The following is a 19,381-nucleotide window of genomic DNA, read 5'->3' as shown; positions in this document are numbered from 1 at the left end:
GATTTAGGTGCTGAAAATTGAATTCATTGCCAGAAATATCCGACTTGCAATGAGTTTGTATGTTTTATCGTAGAGGATGAATATCGTATCTTAGAATGTTAAATAGCAATAATTCCAATTTTTGAACAGTTTAGCTTCAATTTGGTATTTTAGTATCTGGTTCATCCCGACATAATGCCGTTTTTTGGACGATGGGTCACATATAGTTTATTTTTAATCACCTAAAAATTTTGTTTGAAATGAATATCAATGTGAAGTTGAATGTAAGCTGCTTCAATTTAATGTACGAAAACAGATATTATTGTTTTCGTACAGTAAATTGAAGCTTACAATCATTTTCACATTGTTATTTATTTCTTCGAGCTTCGAGCAGCAACATTTACATTCTTTGCTTGAAATGGTATTCATGTACATTTTGTTGTAACTTTTCGTGGTTTGGCTATGTGGTCTAGTGGTATGACACTCGCCTTCGGATCAGAAAGTTCTGGGTTCGAGTCTCTAGTGGGGCATGGATGAGTCCCTGGTAAAGAATCTTTACTCACACTCTCTCGAAGTACTCAGGTGTAAAATGAGTACATGGCCGTTAACAGCGTTGTCTCTGTCCGAAAGAAAAAATGAAATATCGCCTGACAGACGTCATGTCTTCTGCATATTAAGTATAGTGCCCAGAGCTTGTGTTTTACACGAAAGTGAGCGCTGTATAAATGTGTATTATTATTGCTGTAGGTTGGGACCCTTTGTAAAGCGCTTTGAGCACATTTAGTGGATATTGTACGACATAAAAGCTCAAGTTGTTCTTTTTTCTGTTCTCAACAGCTATTAGAAGAAAATACATTTTGTTGACACATCGACTGGCCAGAATCCTCGAGAGACCACCGAGTGATTACTTTGAAAAAATGTCTACTCGATTACACAAACAATACGGAGAAATTGATAAATAATAATAATAATAATAATAATAATAATAATAATAATAATAATAATAATAATAATAATAATAATAATAATAATAATAATAATAATAATTAATAATAATAATAATAATAATAATAATAATAATAATAATAATAATAATAATAATAATAATAATAATAATAATAATAATAATAATAATATAATAATAATAATAATAATAATTTGTGGAAGTGAAAGCTGGGAAATTACATCCACCATAACACAGAAACTAGCAACATTTCAAAACAATTGTCTAAAAAGAATTTTAACATATGCTGGCCTACAAAAATAGATCTATTACAGAAAACTGTCTGCACAAGGATGGAAAGCCAAATAAAAAGAAGATGGCGTTGGCTGGGTCATGTGGCCAGAATGAAAAAAAGGGCCACTTCCCAAGACAGCCTTATACTGGACAGCAGCAGATTGGAAGAGAAAGCGGGGAAGACCCAAAGAAACCTGGCGGGCGAAGGACCATGTAATAATGGGTGGTCAATTTGTCATTTAGTGGTATTATACATATTAAATAGGGAATTTCCATAAGTGAGTTATTATTATTGACCTGCTGTCGAGCTTACGTATGTCATTGTGATTATCAACTTGACTATCATATTTATGTGATTGAGGAAGATTGGTCATCTGGTCAGCAATTGGTCATTTGGTCAATAAGCTATAATAACCCTACGATTCACAATAAAAGGGAATGCTTCCGGAATTTCAACATTAATCTTATTTTCATTTGCCAATAATGTATATACTTTGAAATATCTACAAACAATAATGATTTTATGATTGTTATTGAATGGTCATTTATTGGTCAGTAATATGGTCAGTTTGAATAATTTGCCCAATTGTGGCATCTACTTTATACTGCAGTGCTGAACATACTTCGAATTCCATGATAAGAATTTGTATTTTAACTACAAAAAGGTTGTCGCTCATTCTGTTTTTATCAGTGGTCATTTTGGTCATTTCGTGGTCAATTCAGAGCTGAACAGTAATAGGAATGTGTTAATTTGTCTCTTATCTAAAGCGAACGACAAATCCTTAAACGCATTTTGCCTTCAATTAAATTTTGAAGTATTTATTGTCGCCGATGTGTCTATTTTATATAGCAATTAGAGGGTTTTAATGATGGTCAGTTGGTGGTCATTCCGGTCATTTGTCAGGGTGGTTCTATATCCATAATTGTTTGTATGGCCACTCCCTTCGTTGTCACCAAATTTCATGCTTTTACCACAATATGCACAATTTTGGTCCTATCTGCCTCCACTAATGGAGAAAGAATTAAAGGAAGAAGGCGGAAGAAGGCCTGTCCTGGAATAAAGACACCGCAAAAGCAGCCGATCTCAAAAAAAAAAAATAATAAATAAAATGGAGATGTCTGGCGGGTGCCTTATGTGCCTCAAGGCCCGAAGAGGATTAAGTAAGTAAGTTATCTGAGAAAAGCTAACTCCCTCCTTAACAGCCATTTCCATAGTTTCCCATGCACCATCAGGCCAACTCAACACAAAAAATATTTTTTTCTTACTCAAGCAAAAAAGCAACAAGTACATTCTATACATAACATTATTGTTCAGTAAAATGAGTTCTACAACACAGTGTCAAGTTTTTAGAGCTATAACAAAAACTTTTCTTTAAATTTTGTGATATAAAAAAGAAACTAGAATGAGAAAATTGTTGATTTCATCGTAACGAATGTGACGATTTCCCTTTGGTTGGTAAGGAGAGGGTTAACTAGGAGAAGAAGATCAGAGCAATATCCATTAAACGTGCTCAAAGCGCTTTACAAGGAGTCCCTTGTCAACAGCAACACATAACACGTAGGACGAGACATGACGCTTGTAAGGCGATATTACATTTTTTTCGGACATAGACAACGTTGTTAACAGCCATTTTAACTCATTTTACAACTGAGTACGGTGAGAGAATGTGAGTAAAGAGCCCTTTTCAAGGACTCAACTATGCGCCAAGCGAGGCTCGAACCCAGGACCTTCTGATCCGAAGCACTAGACCACATAGCGCACCAAGGTAATGGATACTGGATAATGGATAATGGATGATGGTAATGTATAAATAAGATACCTACATCTGAGTTGCTGTCCTTGTCCTTCAGCATCAAACAACATCTTTCACATTTCAGGAGACTTTGGGCTCTTTGCATGATCTTGAGGACGACATTGTCGACGGAGGTCTGTTCTGTAAAAAGATCGTGGACAACTTCTAGCAGGGCCTGAGGACGCAGACAAAAATGAGTATTTTTAATAGAAAAAAGAACAAATAACTTGAGCTTGAATATGTTACTTATTGAATCAGAAGGTAGAATTACTATTTCAGTAGCAGGTTGTATCAGTAGATTTCTATATGTGACCTTTCGCCTCAAAACGGTATTAAGTCGGGATGGTTAAGATGTTGAAAATTGAATTTAGAGCCAGAAATATCAGACTTGTGTTGAGTTTGTATGTTTTATTGAGGAGAATGGATGCCATAAAATTTTAGGGTGCTAATGCCAACAATTAATATTTTAGACCAGTTTAACATTTAATTCGGCTTTTAAGCATATGGTTCGTTCCGACATAATACCGTTTTGAGACGATGCGTCACATATTATTACGGGCCGTAAAAGCGCGAGGATGGGCAACCAGCATTTATTTGGGCTTGAAAAAAGATGCCATCACTCTGAAACCAGAAGATCAGTTGCACAAGGTCAAGGTGTGTATCCAATCCTCCGGTTGACTAATTTCATAGTTCCAAGGAGATTAGAACCAGTAGTCTGACATCACACTATTACTCCCTATAATTCGTCGTTAAGTCCTCAACCTGAGACTTCTTAAACCTGAAAATAATTGAGTTTAAGACCCTTAGAATCGAGGTCGCTTTGACAAGCGTGTAAATTGAGAGGGGAGGGGGGTTAATGAATGAAAATTTATAGGACAATTTTAAGGATTAAATATTTCTATTTCACAAAGCAAAAGTCGCCTATCAGCCTTCTTTTCAGTACTAATCATCTAACACTATCCGTCACTGCCTGTAGCCTTAGGTCTAGTGTAGTAATGCGTCTAAAGTGCCAAATAAATTTTGTCTCCAAATGTCTCCTAATGTCTCCAAAGACATAAAATCGGGATCACAATTTTCAACGATCACTGTCAGCTATCTGACCACTGATCATGCTTAACATTGCTTGACTTCTGGCAAGACAAGACACTATACCACTAAGCCAATGAGCCATATATTAATGATCGATATTAAGATTTAAACTTTTCTAGGAAAATAGGAAAAAAAGATCTTTCGTCAGTTTGCACCCGAATTTCGCAAGATTCTAAACGGCCACTTGTTTTCAAAGTAATTTAGCCAACGTGCACATATTTTCAGGTCTGATTATGGAATTCAATTATGGGTTTAATTTAACATTGTTGGACAATATTTTCCGTTGGTTAGAGAGCATTTTGCATTATAGCAATGATGGCCCCGTAACATTTTGGGTTATCAGACCTGCAGATAAGTCCACGTTGATTTTAACAGTAAAAAAAAAAGAAGAAGAAGAAGGAATAAACACTAGGATATATTTTGAATAAAATTCTGCACACGAAGATAATGGAATCAAGAGAAAAAGCCAAGAAAAGAGACAAAACACGCAAATAAAACAAAGTAAACATTTATTTATTTTATTTATTTTTTTTTTGGATATAAAAAGGCCCAAAAAATGAACTACTTCCGTTTAGTTCTGTCTAGCCGGTCACGTGACAGTTAACAGATTAAACCGGAAGAAAATAAGGTTCATCTTTGTTGGGGGAGGGGGCGGGGGGCGGGTTGTCCTTGTGTTTTATTTTGTTGGTTTTTTGCTGTTGGTTTTTGTTTTATTTTTTTTTATTTTTTTTTTTTATTTTTAATGTTGAATTTAATAGGTCTCTCACGTGTGTTGATAAGACTTGACCATTTATTGCGCAGTATCCACCTGATGTGTTTAATGCCCTTTATAAGGGTTCCCTCGCCAATGACATCATAATTTGACGTAGAAAATGACGCATGTAAGGCGATATTATAATTGAAGGTAAGCTTCAATTTAATATACAAAGACAGATAAAATGGACATTTCGAGTTTTACCCTTTATCAAGAAAACAAAATCCTGGTTTGTTGATAAAGGAAAACCCCGAAACGTCCATTTTATCTGTTTTCGTTTATTAAAATTAAATTGAAGCTTACATTCAATTTCACATTTTTACTTAGTTTTTTAGAACGCACAACCCTCAAAAACACTTGGAGAGAGCTTGAGAGATGTATCAAAGTACTGATCACACAAAATGATGGACACGTTGAAATTAAATAAAGATGTAGTCTATGCATTTTAAAACCTCCTTAGAAATTATATATGGTAAATCATTTTTCGAGATCTCGTTTGCGTTATACAAATCTTAAATTATATTTCTTTATTTTAAAAAAATTCGCTAATATTATGTGCTTATCTGTGCTGTCAGTAAACAATTTTCTTATCGGTTCCAAACTTCTGTGACACCCTATATATTCATTATCCTCAATAAAACACATACACTACACTCAACGAAAATCTGATATCTTTGGCTATAAATTGTACTTGTTCTTTAAAGAATGAACTTTTATATAGTGCAATGTCCACTAAACGTGCTCAAAGCGCTTTACAAAACGTAATAGAGGTTAAATCTTCTGATAAATCGTTTTATGTGCGGCTATGTCTAGTGATATGACACTCGCTTTCGGATCGGAAGGTCCTGGGTTCGGGCCTCCTCGGCGCATAGTTGATTCCTTGGAAAAGGCTCTTTACTCATATACTCTCACCGTAGTCAGGTGGAAAATGAGAAATAGCGTTGTCTCTGTCCCCAAAAAAATGTAATATGGCCTCACAGGCGTCATGTCACGTCTTAAATGTTACGTGTTGCTGTTGGCTGGGTGCCCTTGTACAGCGCTTTGAGCACGTTTAGTGAGTCTTGCGCTATATAACAGCTCAATTTTTTTGGGTTTTGTTTTGTTTAGGTTTTTTTTTTATTTGAGGCGATGAGTCAAAATTACTTATAAGATACACTACATACTAAGATGAAGTGAATGCGTGTGACACTTAAATTAGAACACACTTTGATCGTTGTGGGAGAGGGTTTACATACATTGCGTAAAGGATTTTTCGGATGATTTTAAAATATATTTCAGAGAGAGAGAGAGAGAGAGAGAGAGGGAGAAAGAGAGAGAGAGAGAGAGAGAGAGAGAGAGAGGGAGAGAGAGATACATAGAGATATCGAAAGTAAGAGAGAAAGGGAGAGTAAGAGAGAGAAACATAGACAGATAGATAGATAAATAGATGGATAGATAAGACAGGGAGAGAGAGAGAGAGAGAGAGAGAGAGAGAGAGAGAGAGAGAGAGAGACTCCGTGTCTTTAGCAGGGTCCTATGGGATTTTTTTGTAATTGAGTAATTTGAAGAAGAAACTGACTCTATTCATTCGATTATGTGCTTTCTGTTTCTTAAAAAAGATAACTTAAACAACATTTTAAAAATAATGATAATAATAATAATAATAATAATAATAATAATAATAATAATAATAATAATAATAATAATAATATTAATAATAATGATATAATGTAATAATAATAATAATAATAATAATAATAATAATAATAATAATAATAATAATAATAATAATAATATATTATTATTATTATTATTATTATAATACTGATAATAATAATTAAAAGGAGAAAAAGAAGAAGAAGAAAAAGAAGAAGAAGAAGAAGTGAAGAGCAATGATCTTATCATTATGACAGTGCTTCCAAGAAACAATTAGGATAAAAGTTAAGAAACATTTGCCTCATTGACCAGTAGATGAACTTGATCAGTTTGTAAAACATTTGCCTCATTTACCAGTAGATGAACTTGATCAATGTGTAAAACATTTGCCTCATTTACCAGTAGATGAACTTGACCAGATGTAAAACATTTGCCTCATTTACCAGTAGATGAACTTGATCAATGTGTAAAACATTTGCCTCATTGACCAGTAGATGAACTTGATCAGTTTGTAAAACATTTGCCTCATTGACCAGGAGATGAACTTGATCAGTTTGTAAAACATTTGCCTCACTGACCAGTAGATGAACTTGATCAGTTTGTAGAGCATTTACCTCAAGGTTGACAGTCCGGAATCGAATTTGTTTGCCAACTATATTCACCTTCACATAGTCATTGGAAACTCTGAGTATCCTTTAACGATGGAATTTATTGTTTAAAACATAAAAATAAACTATTAACAATAAGAAGATTACAATAGACTAGACAACTAGACACTGACATTTCTGGTTGGTTTTTTCTTAGGCCAGGAGTTCAAATTGTTAAGTTTGTAGAGCATTTGCTTCAAGGTAGAGAGCAGAATCGATTTTTTTTTAAACCGAAGACTTTAACCCACATAGTCACTGAAAATTCTGAGTATCTCTTAACAATGATTTATGTTCAGGACAAAGAGTCTGTGAAGAATATAAAATAATAAGAAGATTAACATAACAACAACAACAACAACAAAAAACCCCAGAAAATTCTAGTTGGCATTAGCCTCGGCCGAGAGTTCAACTTCTTTAGTAAGTGCATCAAAGTTCAGAGACCAGAATCGATTTTTTAAACCAATGATATTCACCCATATTGTCATTGATAACTCCCGAGTATCTCTAAATGGTGGCTTTTTTTCAAGAAAAGATTCCATAAAATAAAATGATAGAATAATGGGGGTTAAAATAACTAGACAAGGAAAATTCTAGTTGGGATTGTTCTCATCAAGGAGTTCAAATTGTTCAGCTTGTAGAGAATTTGCCTCAAGATAAAGTGAGGAATAGATTTGACTTTACCGAAGATATTCACCAACATTTAATTGTATGAAATTGAATGTAAGCTTAAATTTAATTACAAAAATAGATCAAATGAACGTTTCGGATTTCCCCTTTATCAACAAAAACAGGATGAATGAAACACTACAGATGAATGAGATAATAATATTATCTTTATCAACAAAACAGGATGAATGAAACATCACAGATGAATGAGATAATGTGGTAACATTTTCTTATTCATCTGTGGTGTTTCATTCATCCTGTTTTGTTGATAAAGGGGAAACCTAAAACGTTCATTTGATCTGTTTTTGTAATTAAATTGAAGTTTACACTCAATTTCACATTATTATTTATTTCTTCGAGCTTCGAGCAGCAACATTTACATCAACATTTAATTGAAAATTCTGAGTATCTCTTACGGTAGAATTCTTTTAAGATAACAGTATATCTATATGAATTAATAGAACAACAGCAACAACTAGACACAGAAAATTATAGGTTGGCATTTTCCTCGGCCTGGATTCTTCTTCAACTTCGGCGATGTGGTCTATTTGTATGACACCCGTCTCCGGACAGGGAGGTCCAAGGTTCGAGTCTCGCTCAGAGTGGCGCATAGTTGAGTCCTTGGAAAGGGGTCTTTAATCACATTCTTTTATCGTACGCAGGTGTAAAATGAGTACCTGGCCGTTATCATGGTTGTCTCTGTCTGGAATACAGTGTAATATCGACAAACAGGCGCCATATTTCGTCTTACTTGCTGTTGATAAAGGACCCCTTGCAAAACGCTATAAGCACGTTGAGAGGATATTGCGCAATATATGTGTTTTTTTTTAAACTGTTAATAGCTGGCAGAGCACTTGCCTCTAGGCAGTGAAATGGTTTCTATGATCTGTTTTTGTTGTCTGTAGTAAAAATTTTCTGGGCGACATGCAGAAAAAATATTGTTTGGTCAGTGTCCGTTGTATGTAGAAGTAGTAAGAATCCTTCAGAGACATTTCATTTATCCCCGTTTTGTTTATGTGAAACGGACAATTACAATTGCTTGTTACCCTTTGGATAGGACGCTAGTCTATCGCAAAGTACTTTCCGCCAGATCTAACAGACTGGGTGGATAGGGGGTCAGAGAAAATATCGACTGCACCCGGGATCGATCTCAGTCCCTTTGGGTGTGAAGCGACTGCTCTACCAACTGAGCTATCGGGAACCCCCGTCCGGTTGTATGTGGCTGTAATGATAAGATTACAGGAATCCTATCCTATCCTTACAGACGGTAGTCCAAATACAACCCACACTGCTAGCCAAACAATCTAATAAACAGCTAGCTACACTTCCGCTCGTACGCAATCCACTCCAATTTAATCACGAGGACAGACCTGCCTACTTGCAAAAATCTAAAAATTCGTATTTTTGGGAGATAAAAATTGCAGTCGTTATAGTTGACTTTAAAAATCAACAGTTGACCGTCGCAACAATTAAATAACACTTTAAAATATTTAAAATTATGTAATCTGGCGTCAACTTTTATCTTCTATAAGTTTTATTGACCATTGATGCTCATGAAGTTTTGAAATTTGGGTCAACATTTCGTAATAGGCTTCAACAGTCGTGACGTCACTTCCCTCGTTATGACGCATAGTAACTTAGTAACTGGTTCTAAACTATCGGAACAGTGGCGGACGCTCTTATGAAATACTTCTCCGACGAGCATAAAGGTGTATCCAGAGGAGAAAAACATTATAAATATGTTTGTGTTTTGACTTTTATATAATTTACTGATCACATGACATGTGAAAAAGTTCTATCCATCATGAAGAATAAAAAGTACCGATTTCTTTTTTGTTTAGAACCAAACTGCTCGTTGCTTGGGGGTCGTGACATCAGACTATTGACTCCTATTCTACGAATTTATTTTGAAATAGTTTGCAGGTCTGCGAGGCCATCCCGAGCAATCATCAAAGTATGTTTTCTTTACGGGTGGATCCGTCTGACATCAAGGCTGACCATAGTAGTATCCGAGACTAAAATGAAAATATTGAGACATGAAACTGAGGGGCTCCTTCCGGTATATGGGGGGTGTTCAATGCATGTCAAGTCGGTAAACATGGCATTTGAGAATGGATGGTATGTGTTTTAATAAAATACACACCATTTCTGCCAGCAATATCAATCGTACAAAAACACAAAAGTCTGAGAGAAATTAGGAGAAATCATCCAACTCACTATAGATAGTATGCGCTTGGCTAAGGAGCTCACAACATTACCATCCGGAAGTATAACGGACCAACACACAAAAGTATGTGTAACCATGATCGTTTATAGTCAGGTTAATACAGTTTTGTGAGAATTACTCATAAACGCGGATGGTAAAAAACAATAATAAAGACCTGAGTGACGCCAACTTCGAACTATCAAAAGACAGCTGCAAAACCCCCGCTAAATTAAATTTTATTTCATATAAACATTTGAGCGAAAGGATGTTTACCGACTTGACATTACCTTAAATCGATACTTGTCATTTGCTGTTTGAACCCTATTGCCACTTCAGACGTATAGATAGTATGCGCTTGACCAAGAAGCTCATAGCATTGCCATCCGGAAGTATAACGGACCAACATACATAACTGTGTGTATCCATGAACGTTTATAGTCGGGTTAATACAGTTCAGTGAGCATTACTCATAAACGCGGATGGCAAAAAATAATAACAAAGACCTGAGTGACGTCATCTTCGAACACTCTATAGATAGTATGCAGATGACGTCACTCACGCCTTTGTTATTGTTTTTGCCATCCGCGTTTGTGAGTTGTTCTCACTAAACTGTATTAACCAGACTATAAAAGTTCATGGTTACACAGAGCTTGTGTGTTGGTCCGTTATACTTCCGGATGGCAATGTTGTAAACTCCTTGGCCAAGCGCATTCTATCAGTAGATAGAAGAAGACATCACTCAGGTCTTTTTTATTGGTTTTGCTTTCTTTTTATTTTTTTTGGTTTTGCTATCCACGTTTATGAGTAATTCTCACTTAACTGTATCAACCAGACTGTACAAGTTCATGGTTACATATAATTGTGTGTGTTCGTCCAACATACAAAACGTTTTGTAACCATGATCGTTTATAGTCAGGTTAATACAGTTTAGTGAGAATTACTCATAAACGCGGATGGCAAAAAACAATGGCCTGAGTGACGTCAACTTCGAACTATCTATAGATAGAATGCGCTTGGCCAAGGAGTTCACAACATTGCCATCCGGAAGTATAGATAGTATGCAGATGACGTCACTCAGGCCTTTGTTATTGTTTTTGCCATCCGCCTTTGTGAGTTGTTCTCACTAAACTGTTTTAACCAGACTATAAAAGTTCTTGGTTACACAGAGTTTGTGTTTTGGTCCGTTATACTTCCGGATGGCAATGTTGTGAACTCCTTGGCCAAGCGCATTCTATCTATAACGGACCAACACACAAACTCTGTGTAACCATGAACTTTTATAGTCTGGTTAATACAGTTTAGTGAGAACAACTCACAAACGCGGATGGCAAAAACAATAACAAAGGCCTGAGTGACGTTATCTGCATACTATCTATAGTGGCCATAAACACATACACACAACACACTCACGTAAGCTCCATACACATGAACACACAACCACACACGTGCACAACTGACTCTTGAACATAACTCATCAATCACGTAGAAACAAACATGACTTCACAGCATGCATGGAAGCAGACATGAATAAACAATACGAAAACAATAAATAATCATCAAGATGATGACAGTGGTGATGATGATCGTGATTAGTACGGGGGAAATGATGATGATGGTGATGATGGTGATGATGATGATGATGATGATGATGATGATGATGCTTCTGGTTCTGGGCTGTAGTCTATTGACTGGATGCCTCAGCGGCTAGTGTGATTGCATGGCGATCTCTCTCTCTCTCTCTCTCTCTCTCTCTCTCTCTCTCTCTCTCTCTCTCTCTCTCTCTCTCTCTCTCTCGATATATATATATATATATATATTATATATATAATATATATAATATATATATATATATATATATATATATATATATATATATATAAGTCAGGCAAGTAGTGTCGTATCAATGGGAGCGATCTGTATTCATGTTTTCGTCTAACCAAGTCATCAATCACATGATGTGTTGCTGTCCACACACTGCTTTGTTTATGAAAAGTGTAAACATACCAATGTGTCAAGCTGAACAAAATGACCAATCGTGATGTTTGATATTTCAAAAACTGTGAACACTTTTCACTATGTGGGTCATTTTGAGCAAATATTCCAATGTGACCAATGACCTCGAGCACATGGAAATGCAATGTAGGTCATGCCCATTGGAGACCGACAAAAACGTGATATGTTTATTTTATGTTTACATTCGGTACTTCTCTAAACCTTGCATCTTTCATCATTATAGTCGAACGGCTGCCACCCAATTCCTCTACTACCTGGCTCAGAACCGAACCAATGAATCTTATCTCGCATTTTAGAGGAATCAGCATCCTCAATAAGGTCTTTCAAGTCAACAAGATAAAGCAGACATTGTTATCAGTGTAATTTAAATTCTATATCTACATTTTTTAAATTGAGCTTGTATATAGCGCAATATCCACTAAACGTGCTCAAAGCGCTTTACAAGGGGTCTCTGGTCAACAGCAACATTTAACATGTAGGACGGGACATAACGCCTGTTAGGCGATGTTACAATTTTTCGGACAAAGACAACGCTGTTAACGGCCAGGTACTCATTTTACACCTAAGTACGGTGAGAGAGTGTGAGTAAAGAGCCTTTTCCAGGGACTCAACTATGCGCCGAGCATATTTAAAAGAATCTATTGAAAGTGTAGAAAAAAACAAGAAGTTTTCGTGATCAGTTGATATACCTCATCCCGAGCAAATATAACGACTATCCAAACCAAATTCAACACTTCCAGTCCCTTTAACAGCAGTTTCCAGAGAAAATTCAATTTTCCAAACCATATTTGGCAAGAAGTAAATATGACGTAAGTTCAATCCAAATGCAAACTTTGTTCAGTCCAAAATCGTCAAAAACAAAACAAATTCGGCATAGAGTCTAGCCAAATAAAATGTCGGCACTTTGGAAGGAAAACAGACTATGGATTGAAAGCAAAATAGAGTGTGGATCAATCTTAAGAGTGAAGCGATTTTGTTTTCAAACGGACATTACTCTCATATGTGACACATTGTCTCAAAACGGTATTATGTCGGGATGGACCAGAGGCTAAAAAGTCAAATTATAGTTAAACTGGTCAAAAATATGAAACGTTGATATTTAGCACAGTCAAATATGATATTCTGTCTCCCCTATAAAGGATATAAACTCAAGTTAAGCATGATATTTCTGGCTACAAATTCCATTTTCAGCATCTTAATCGTCTCGACTTAATACCGTTTTGAGACGCGGGGTCACAAATAATAACGTTGCTATTGGAATCAGCTAATCGCAGTCGTCTGCAATGTAGATTCGTTGACGATCACTGAATACATTCAATCCGATCACTCTTTTATCTATCTCATCAAAACATCAACGATGCCTCGAGAAAATTATCAAAAAAATTAGTGATGAAGACAAGATAAGGTTGCAGAGAAGCTTCGACCGCGGTGAAGATTATGTTCTTCTTGCAGAACAAGTGGGAATAAATCGATTAATAGCTTATTCCATCCATTGCTAGGAGGGGATTATTTGACTGTTTTGTCCGCCTTCAAAAAAGGAAGAAACGGATCTCTAATTTCACCGAACAGATGAGGGAAATTGTAATGGGCATGATCTATATTCCCTTTCCATGTGCTCGAGGTCATTGGTGACATTGGAATATGTGCTCAAAGTGACCCACATAGTGAAAAGTATTCACAGCTTTTGAAATATCTAACATCACGATTGATCGTTTGTTCAGCTTGACACATGTGTATGTTTACAACTTTCATTTAAAAAAGCAGCGTGTTTATATTTGTTAAGAAATATCCAATCGTTGGACCTCAACAAATTATGTGATTGATGACTCGGTTGGACGAAAACAATAATATAGATCGCTCCCATTGACATTGTGGAAAGACATCCCGATGCAACATTCAATTTCATCAACTCACAACTAACTCAGATCGATCATGCCAGATGCACCGCTTGTAAGAGAGTTAGCTTATAGGAAGTGGGTTTAATGAGTTCACAGTGCTTGTATATCAGTAAAACTTGGTCATTATATTGAGTAGTCTAGGTCAGTTTTACGTTCCAAAGTTAAAGGATTGGTCATTATATTGAGTACTAAAAAATTACTTTCTTTGATCGGTGTTCCTTGGTATTTGGGGATAATAGCATCAAATTATAGTCGGAATTTATTATTTGGGAGTACTGAACGTAAAACTAACGTTTACCAAAAGTATATCATAAAAGGCGGGGTTTAACATTAATATGTAGGAATTGACGTTTCAGGTTTGAATATGATTTGATCTTACTCTTAGGGGTTGGATTGTAGACCGACAGGGAACTGTCGAAACTAGTAAGAGGTGTGGCTGGAAATAATTTACAATAGAGGAAAAAGACAGTGTTGCTAGATTTCTAGATTATTCTGCATTCAACATGACCATGAGCTGCGCACTTTAAACTTTTTGTGCTCACCATCATTACTTGAATTATTTTTTGGACTTAGAATGTTTTTTTTGTTACAATTTGTGAAAATGTAAGTTGGATTATTTTAATAACACACGAAGAGAGAGACAGAGAGAGAGAGTGTGTGTGTATGTGTGTGTGTGTGAGAGAGAGAAAGAGGAGGGGGGGGGGGCTTTATGTGTTTGAATGTGAGGAGTGAGGAGCTGTTCCATATGAGGCCTACTGTGTCGCTGGGAAACTTAACTTTCACTGAAAACAATACAGCTTTATTTCAAAATGCAATGTTGATTTGTTTATTTTGAACATGTTGAAATTTATTTGGCGTTTGCCGAATTTGAATTGGTGTGCCTGATTTGGACTGGACTACGAATGAATTTGGCTGCATTATGTTTAAATTTGATTTCATTGTGCCAAAATGTTATTGGAAAGACCCGAAATTTTTAGCTTTTATATAGAACAATATCCACTAAACCTGTTCAAAGTGCTTTACAAGGGTTCCCTGGCCAACAGCAACACTTAACATTTAGGACGGGACATGACGCCTGTTAGGCGAAATTACAATTCTTTCGGCCAGGTACTCATTTTACACCTGAGTACGGTGAGAGAATGTGAGTAAAGAGCCTTTTCCAAATACTCAACTATGCGCCGAGCGAGGCTTGAACCCAGGACCTTCCGATCCGAAAGCGAGTGTCATACCACAAGACCACATAGCCGCACGTCGGTCTGCTTAGTTGAATTTGGACTGTGAAGATGTTACATTATTTCCATCCCCTATCATATTTACTATAGTGATTGATCAACCGGCAAACATAGCATCGCAAGGGGCAGCGTGGCTTAGCGATACGGTCTCTGCTTCGTACCCGAAAGGTACCGAGTTCGATCACCCACCGCTGCTCTGTGTGGCCTTGAGCAAGTTACCTCGCCCTAGCTCAAATTGCGGCGCTGCACTGCGGCGGACGCCTATGTTATTCCAGCCTTCCCTTGGAATTGACCCTAGAGACAAATTTCCCCAATGGAATGAAAAAAGGGAATTTTATTTTATTTTATATTATCAACATACCCTTATAGAATAAAACATTTACAAATCAAAGTAACTGCCAATTTTCTATTTAACATGTGAAGTGTAAACCGCCTTGAACAAATATTCAAACAAAATATGAAAATAATTTATACAATGTTGAGACCATTGATCCCATCTAATGAAGAGAAGATAAACAAATGGAAAGAAAAGATAAGATTACCAACTGACCTGCATAATTAAAAATGTGGGTCGAAAACAACTTGAGTAAAAGGCCATTACGAAAGAAGAAAAAGAGAGACGAAGTATAATTGAAAGCAAAAACCCCAATAAGATTGTCACCTACATACCGACATTTTGCAGGTCGCAAAAACCAACGATCGGACTCCAAAAAAACCCCAAAAAAACTTTGACTGATTAATTGATTAAAAAGGTAACCACTATTGAAGACAAGGTAATAATTAAATTGAAATTAATTAGTTTGACAAGTGCATAGGCAGAATATAGATATATGGTGGTCGCAAAACAACATCCTGTTTCCAAACGGTACTTAATTAAGTAAAAGGCCATTCATTACCAAAGAAGAGATGACAATAATCGGAAAAAAGAGAGTAAAATATCGACATCTGCGTAGTCAAAAGAAGTAAAATTCACGTGGGTCACAAAACAACAACCTTTCTCCAAACATTGGGATTTAATTGAGTAAAAGGCCATTAAGATATCGTTGGGGAGGCCAACATTAAGAAGATGACCAAAAGACTGACCCAAATGGACATTAATGGCGCTGTGGCCATCTCATCCATCCCATGTTCCAGACAGACAGAGGTAATCAGATTAATAAATCAGACATGTTGAAATGAGTCAACAATATAATATATGACCCTCAGCCTCCGAACGGGTACTGCTGACTACCGAACTTACCGATATCCACAGAAATCTACAGAAATCTACAGAAATCTACAGAAATCTAAAGAAATCTACCGGATTCTACCGAAATCCACTCCACTGGGGAATGAACCAGAGACTATTGGAGGTGAGCACCAGTGGGAATTGAGCAAGAGACTATGGGAGGTGGGCACCAGTGAGGATAGGACTAGAGACTATGGGATTAGAGCACCAGTGGGGAATGAACCAGAGACTATGGGAGCTGGGCACGGGTGGGGAGTGAACCGGAGAGTATTGGAGGAGGGCACCAGTGGGGATTGAACCAGAGATTATGGGAGGTGGGCACCGGTGGTGATGAAACCGGAGACTTTGGGAATGAGCACCAGTGCGGGTTAACATAACAATAATAAAAATAATATTAATTTATATAGCGCCCCACCTAAAAAACAAAAAAAAAACAAACAAACAAAAAACACACCAACAAAACAACAAATAAAAGGAAATAAAACAACAAACAAAACAAATAACAAACAAACAAACAAACAAAACAATAAACAAACCAAAAAAAAACAATAAACAAAGAAATACACAAAAAAAGCGAAACAGCGGGTAAAAATGGAATCTTGATTAACAAACAGTAGTTATTAATCAATTCTTATCACTAACAATTTGTATAGGTTACAGTGGATGACATACTCAGTCGGATGGTGAAAAGGTTTGAACTGAGACATGGCCAAGTTTAGTTAGAAGGTCAATTTTTATCCAAAATGAGTTCTTGTCATAAATGATTAAATCAACCTTTTTGTACATATTCGGGAAATATCAAAGCTTAATTTCACTTCTAAATATCTTTTTACAGCGCGAGTCAAGTTGAAAAAGGATGAAATTTGAGAAAAGTTGCTGGATACCTTTCCCATTCATCTGTCCATAACTTCATGAAAAATCACCCGATTCAAATAATGATTAAAATCCTCTGGTGAATAGATATATTCTTTCAGAAAATTCTAAAAATAAAATGCAAATCCAAAATTTTTACCTTCCGACTGATTAAGTCATGCACTGACATCGATCTTAACAGCTCCAGATTCAAACCTATCACGTTTAAGAAAATACTTCACTCTCTCTCTCTCTCTCTCTCTCTCTCTCTCTCTCTCTCTCTCTCTCTCTCTCTCTCTCTCTCTTTCTCTCTCTCTCTTTCTCTCTCTCTCTATCTATCTATCTATCTATCTATCTATCTATATATATAATATATATATATATATATATATATATATATATATATATATATATAATTCTCCCTTCCTCTACCTCTTTCCTCAATAAAGTACAAAAGTGAACTGAAATATTAAGATAAAACATTACCAATTTAGAAGGTGTTTCAAATATGAACGACACGATAAATGAAAACTACTCACCATATTTCTCTCATTCTCTTTGGAGTATGCTTCAAAGATCTGTGCTTTGCGGATACTGGTGCCACAGGTAGGTGGATTAAGATAATATATTTCCAATTTAGAACGCGCTTCAAATATGAACGATAAATGAACACAACTACACTAGGGAGGCAGCGTGGATCAGCGGTAGGGTCTTTGCTTCGTACCATAAAGTCACCTCGCCTTAGCTCAATTTGCGGCGCTGCACTGCGGCTATGCCTGGGTTATTCCAGTCTTCCCTTGGAATAGACCCCAGAGACAAATTTCCCCTATGGTATGAGTAAAGGGAATTATTTTTTAAATTAGAATTTTTACTCACCATATTTCTCTCATTCTCTTTGGAGTATGCCTCGAAGATCTGAGCGTTGTGGATACTGATGCCACAGAATGTGAGGTAGGTAGACAACACCTGGCAGATGTAAAAATAGACAGACAAAAAATGAACGCTGATTGATCTTATTTCAGGTCATCAAAAGGTTTTTGAGTCAATGTGGTCTTGTAGTACGACACTCGCTTTCGGGTCGGAAGGTCCTGGGTTCGAGCCTCGCTCGGCGCAAAGTTGAGTCCTTGGAAAAGGCTCTTTAATCACATTCTCTCGCCGTACTCAGGTGTAAAATGAGTACCTGGTTGTTAATAGCGTTGTCTCTGTCCAAAAATATCTTAATATTGCCTAACAGGCGTCATGTCTCGTCTTATATGTTAAATATTGCTATTGGCCAGAGACCCCTTGTAAAGCGCTTTGAGCTCTTTTAGTGGATATTGCGCTATATAAAAGCTCAACCTATATAAAATCTCAACCTAAAGCTCAATCTATATCAATATAGCGCATTTCCACTGAATTGGTTAATAATGCATTGATTTATTTCTCCCTAGTAGGTAATATGGAACCGAGTTCTTGAGCCATAAGGTGTAGGGAGTATTCTTCGAAGATCTTTGCAATGTGGATACTGATGTCACAGAATGTGAGATAGATGGACAACACCTGGCAGATTCAAGAAAAGAAAAAAAAGACAAAAAGATAAATCCCATTTCAATGATGTATAGTGAAGTGGTGAAGGGACGAAGTGGTCGAGTCGTTAAGGCATTGCACTTGTTACCCGGAAGGGCCCGGTTTCGAGTCCCGCTTCAGGCACTTTTGTTTTTCTCCTTGGGCAAGATTATTAACCCCCAATTTACTCATTTGGACGACATGGGTGATTCCTGTTGACATCAGTCTATATTCCTTCGCGGAATGCCAAGGCGACGATATCTTATGGTGTCCCGGCGAAAGGGCATAATTTTTAATGTTTTGATAGTGAATATAGTGCGGCTATGAGATCTAGTGATATAACACTCTATTTCCGATTGGAAGGTCCTGGGTTCGAGCCTCTTGGTCGGCGCATTGTTGAGTCCTTGGAAAAGGCTCTTTACTCACATTCTCTCGCCGTACTCAGGTGTAACATGAGTACCTAGCCGTTAATAGCGTTGTCTCGGTCTAAAAATAATTGTAATATTGCCTAACAGGCGTCATGTTTAGTCTTATATGTTAAATGTTGTTATTGGCCTGGGACCCCTTGAAAAGCGCTTTGAGCTCTTTTAGTGTATATTGCGCTATA

The 19,381-nt window shown here is 36.5% G+C and overlaps 1 protein-coding gene across 12 annotated transcripts in view; it reads right to left on the bottom strand.

The window, feature by feature from the left end:
* The window catches only part of LOC144957484 (dual 3',5'-cyclic-AMP and -GMP phosphodiesterase 11A-like), a 241,841-nt gene that overhangs the window by 68,315 nt on the left and 154,145 nt on the right, over positions 1 to 19,381 (bottom strand). For all 12 annotated transcript variants that reach the window (XM_078888782.1, XM_078888784.1, XM_078888786.1 and 9 more), the window contains 2 exons: positions 18,106 to 18,195; positions 3,041 to 3,184 (listed from right to left, as the gene is read on the bottom strand). In XM_078888782.1, the coding sequence (XP_078744908.1) occupies positions 3,041 to 3,184; positions 18,106 to 18,195 (234 nt within the window). The remainder of the gene's footprint in view (positions 1 to 3,040; positions 3,185 to 18,105; positions 18,196 to 19,381) is intronic.

This window comes from Berghia stephanieae, chromosome 12, assembly GCF_034508935.2.
Source record: "Berghia stephanieae isolate SIO BIC M18660-M18661 chromosome 12, UCSD_Bste_1.3, whole genome shotgun sequence".
NCBI classification, from domain to species: Eukaryota; Metazoa; Mollusca; class Gastropoda; order Nudibranchia; family Aeolidiidae; genus Berghia; species Berghia stephanieae.
Note: the sequence above shows the minus strand (reverse complement) of the source record. Positions and strands in the feature narration are given on the sequence as shown.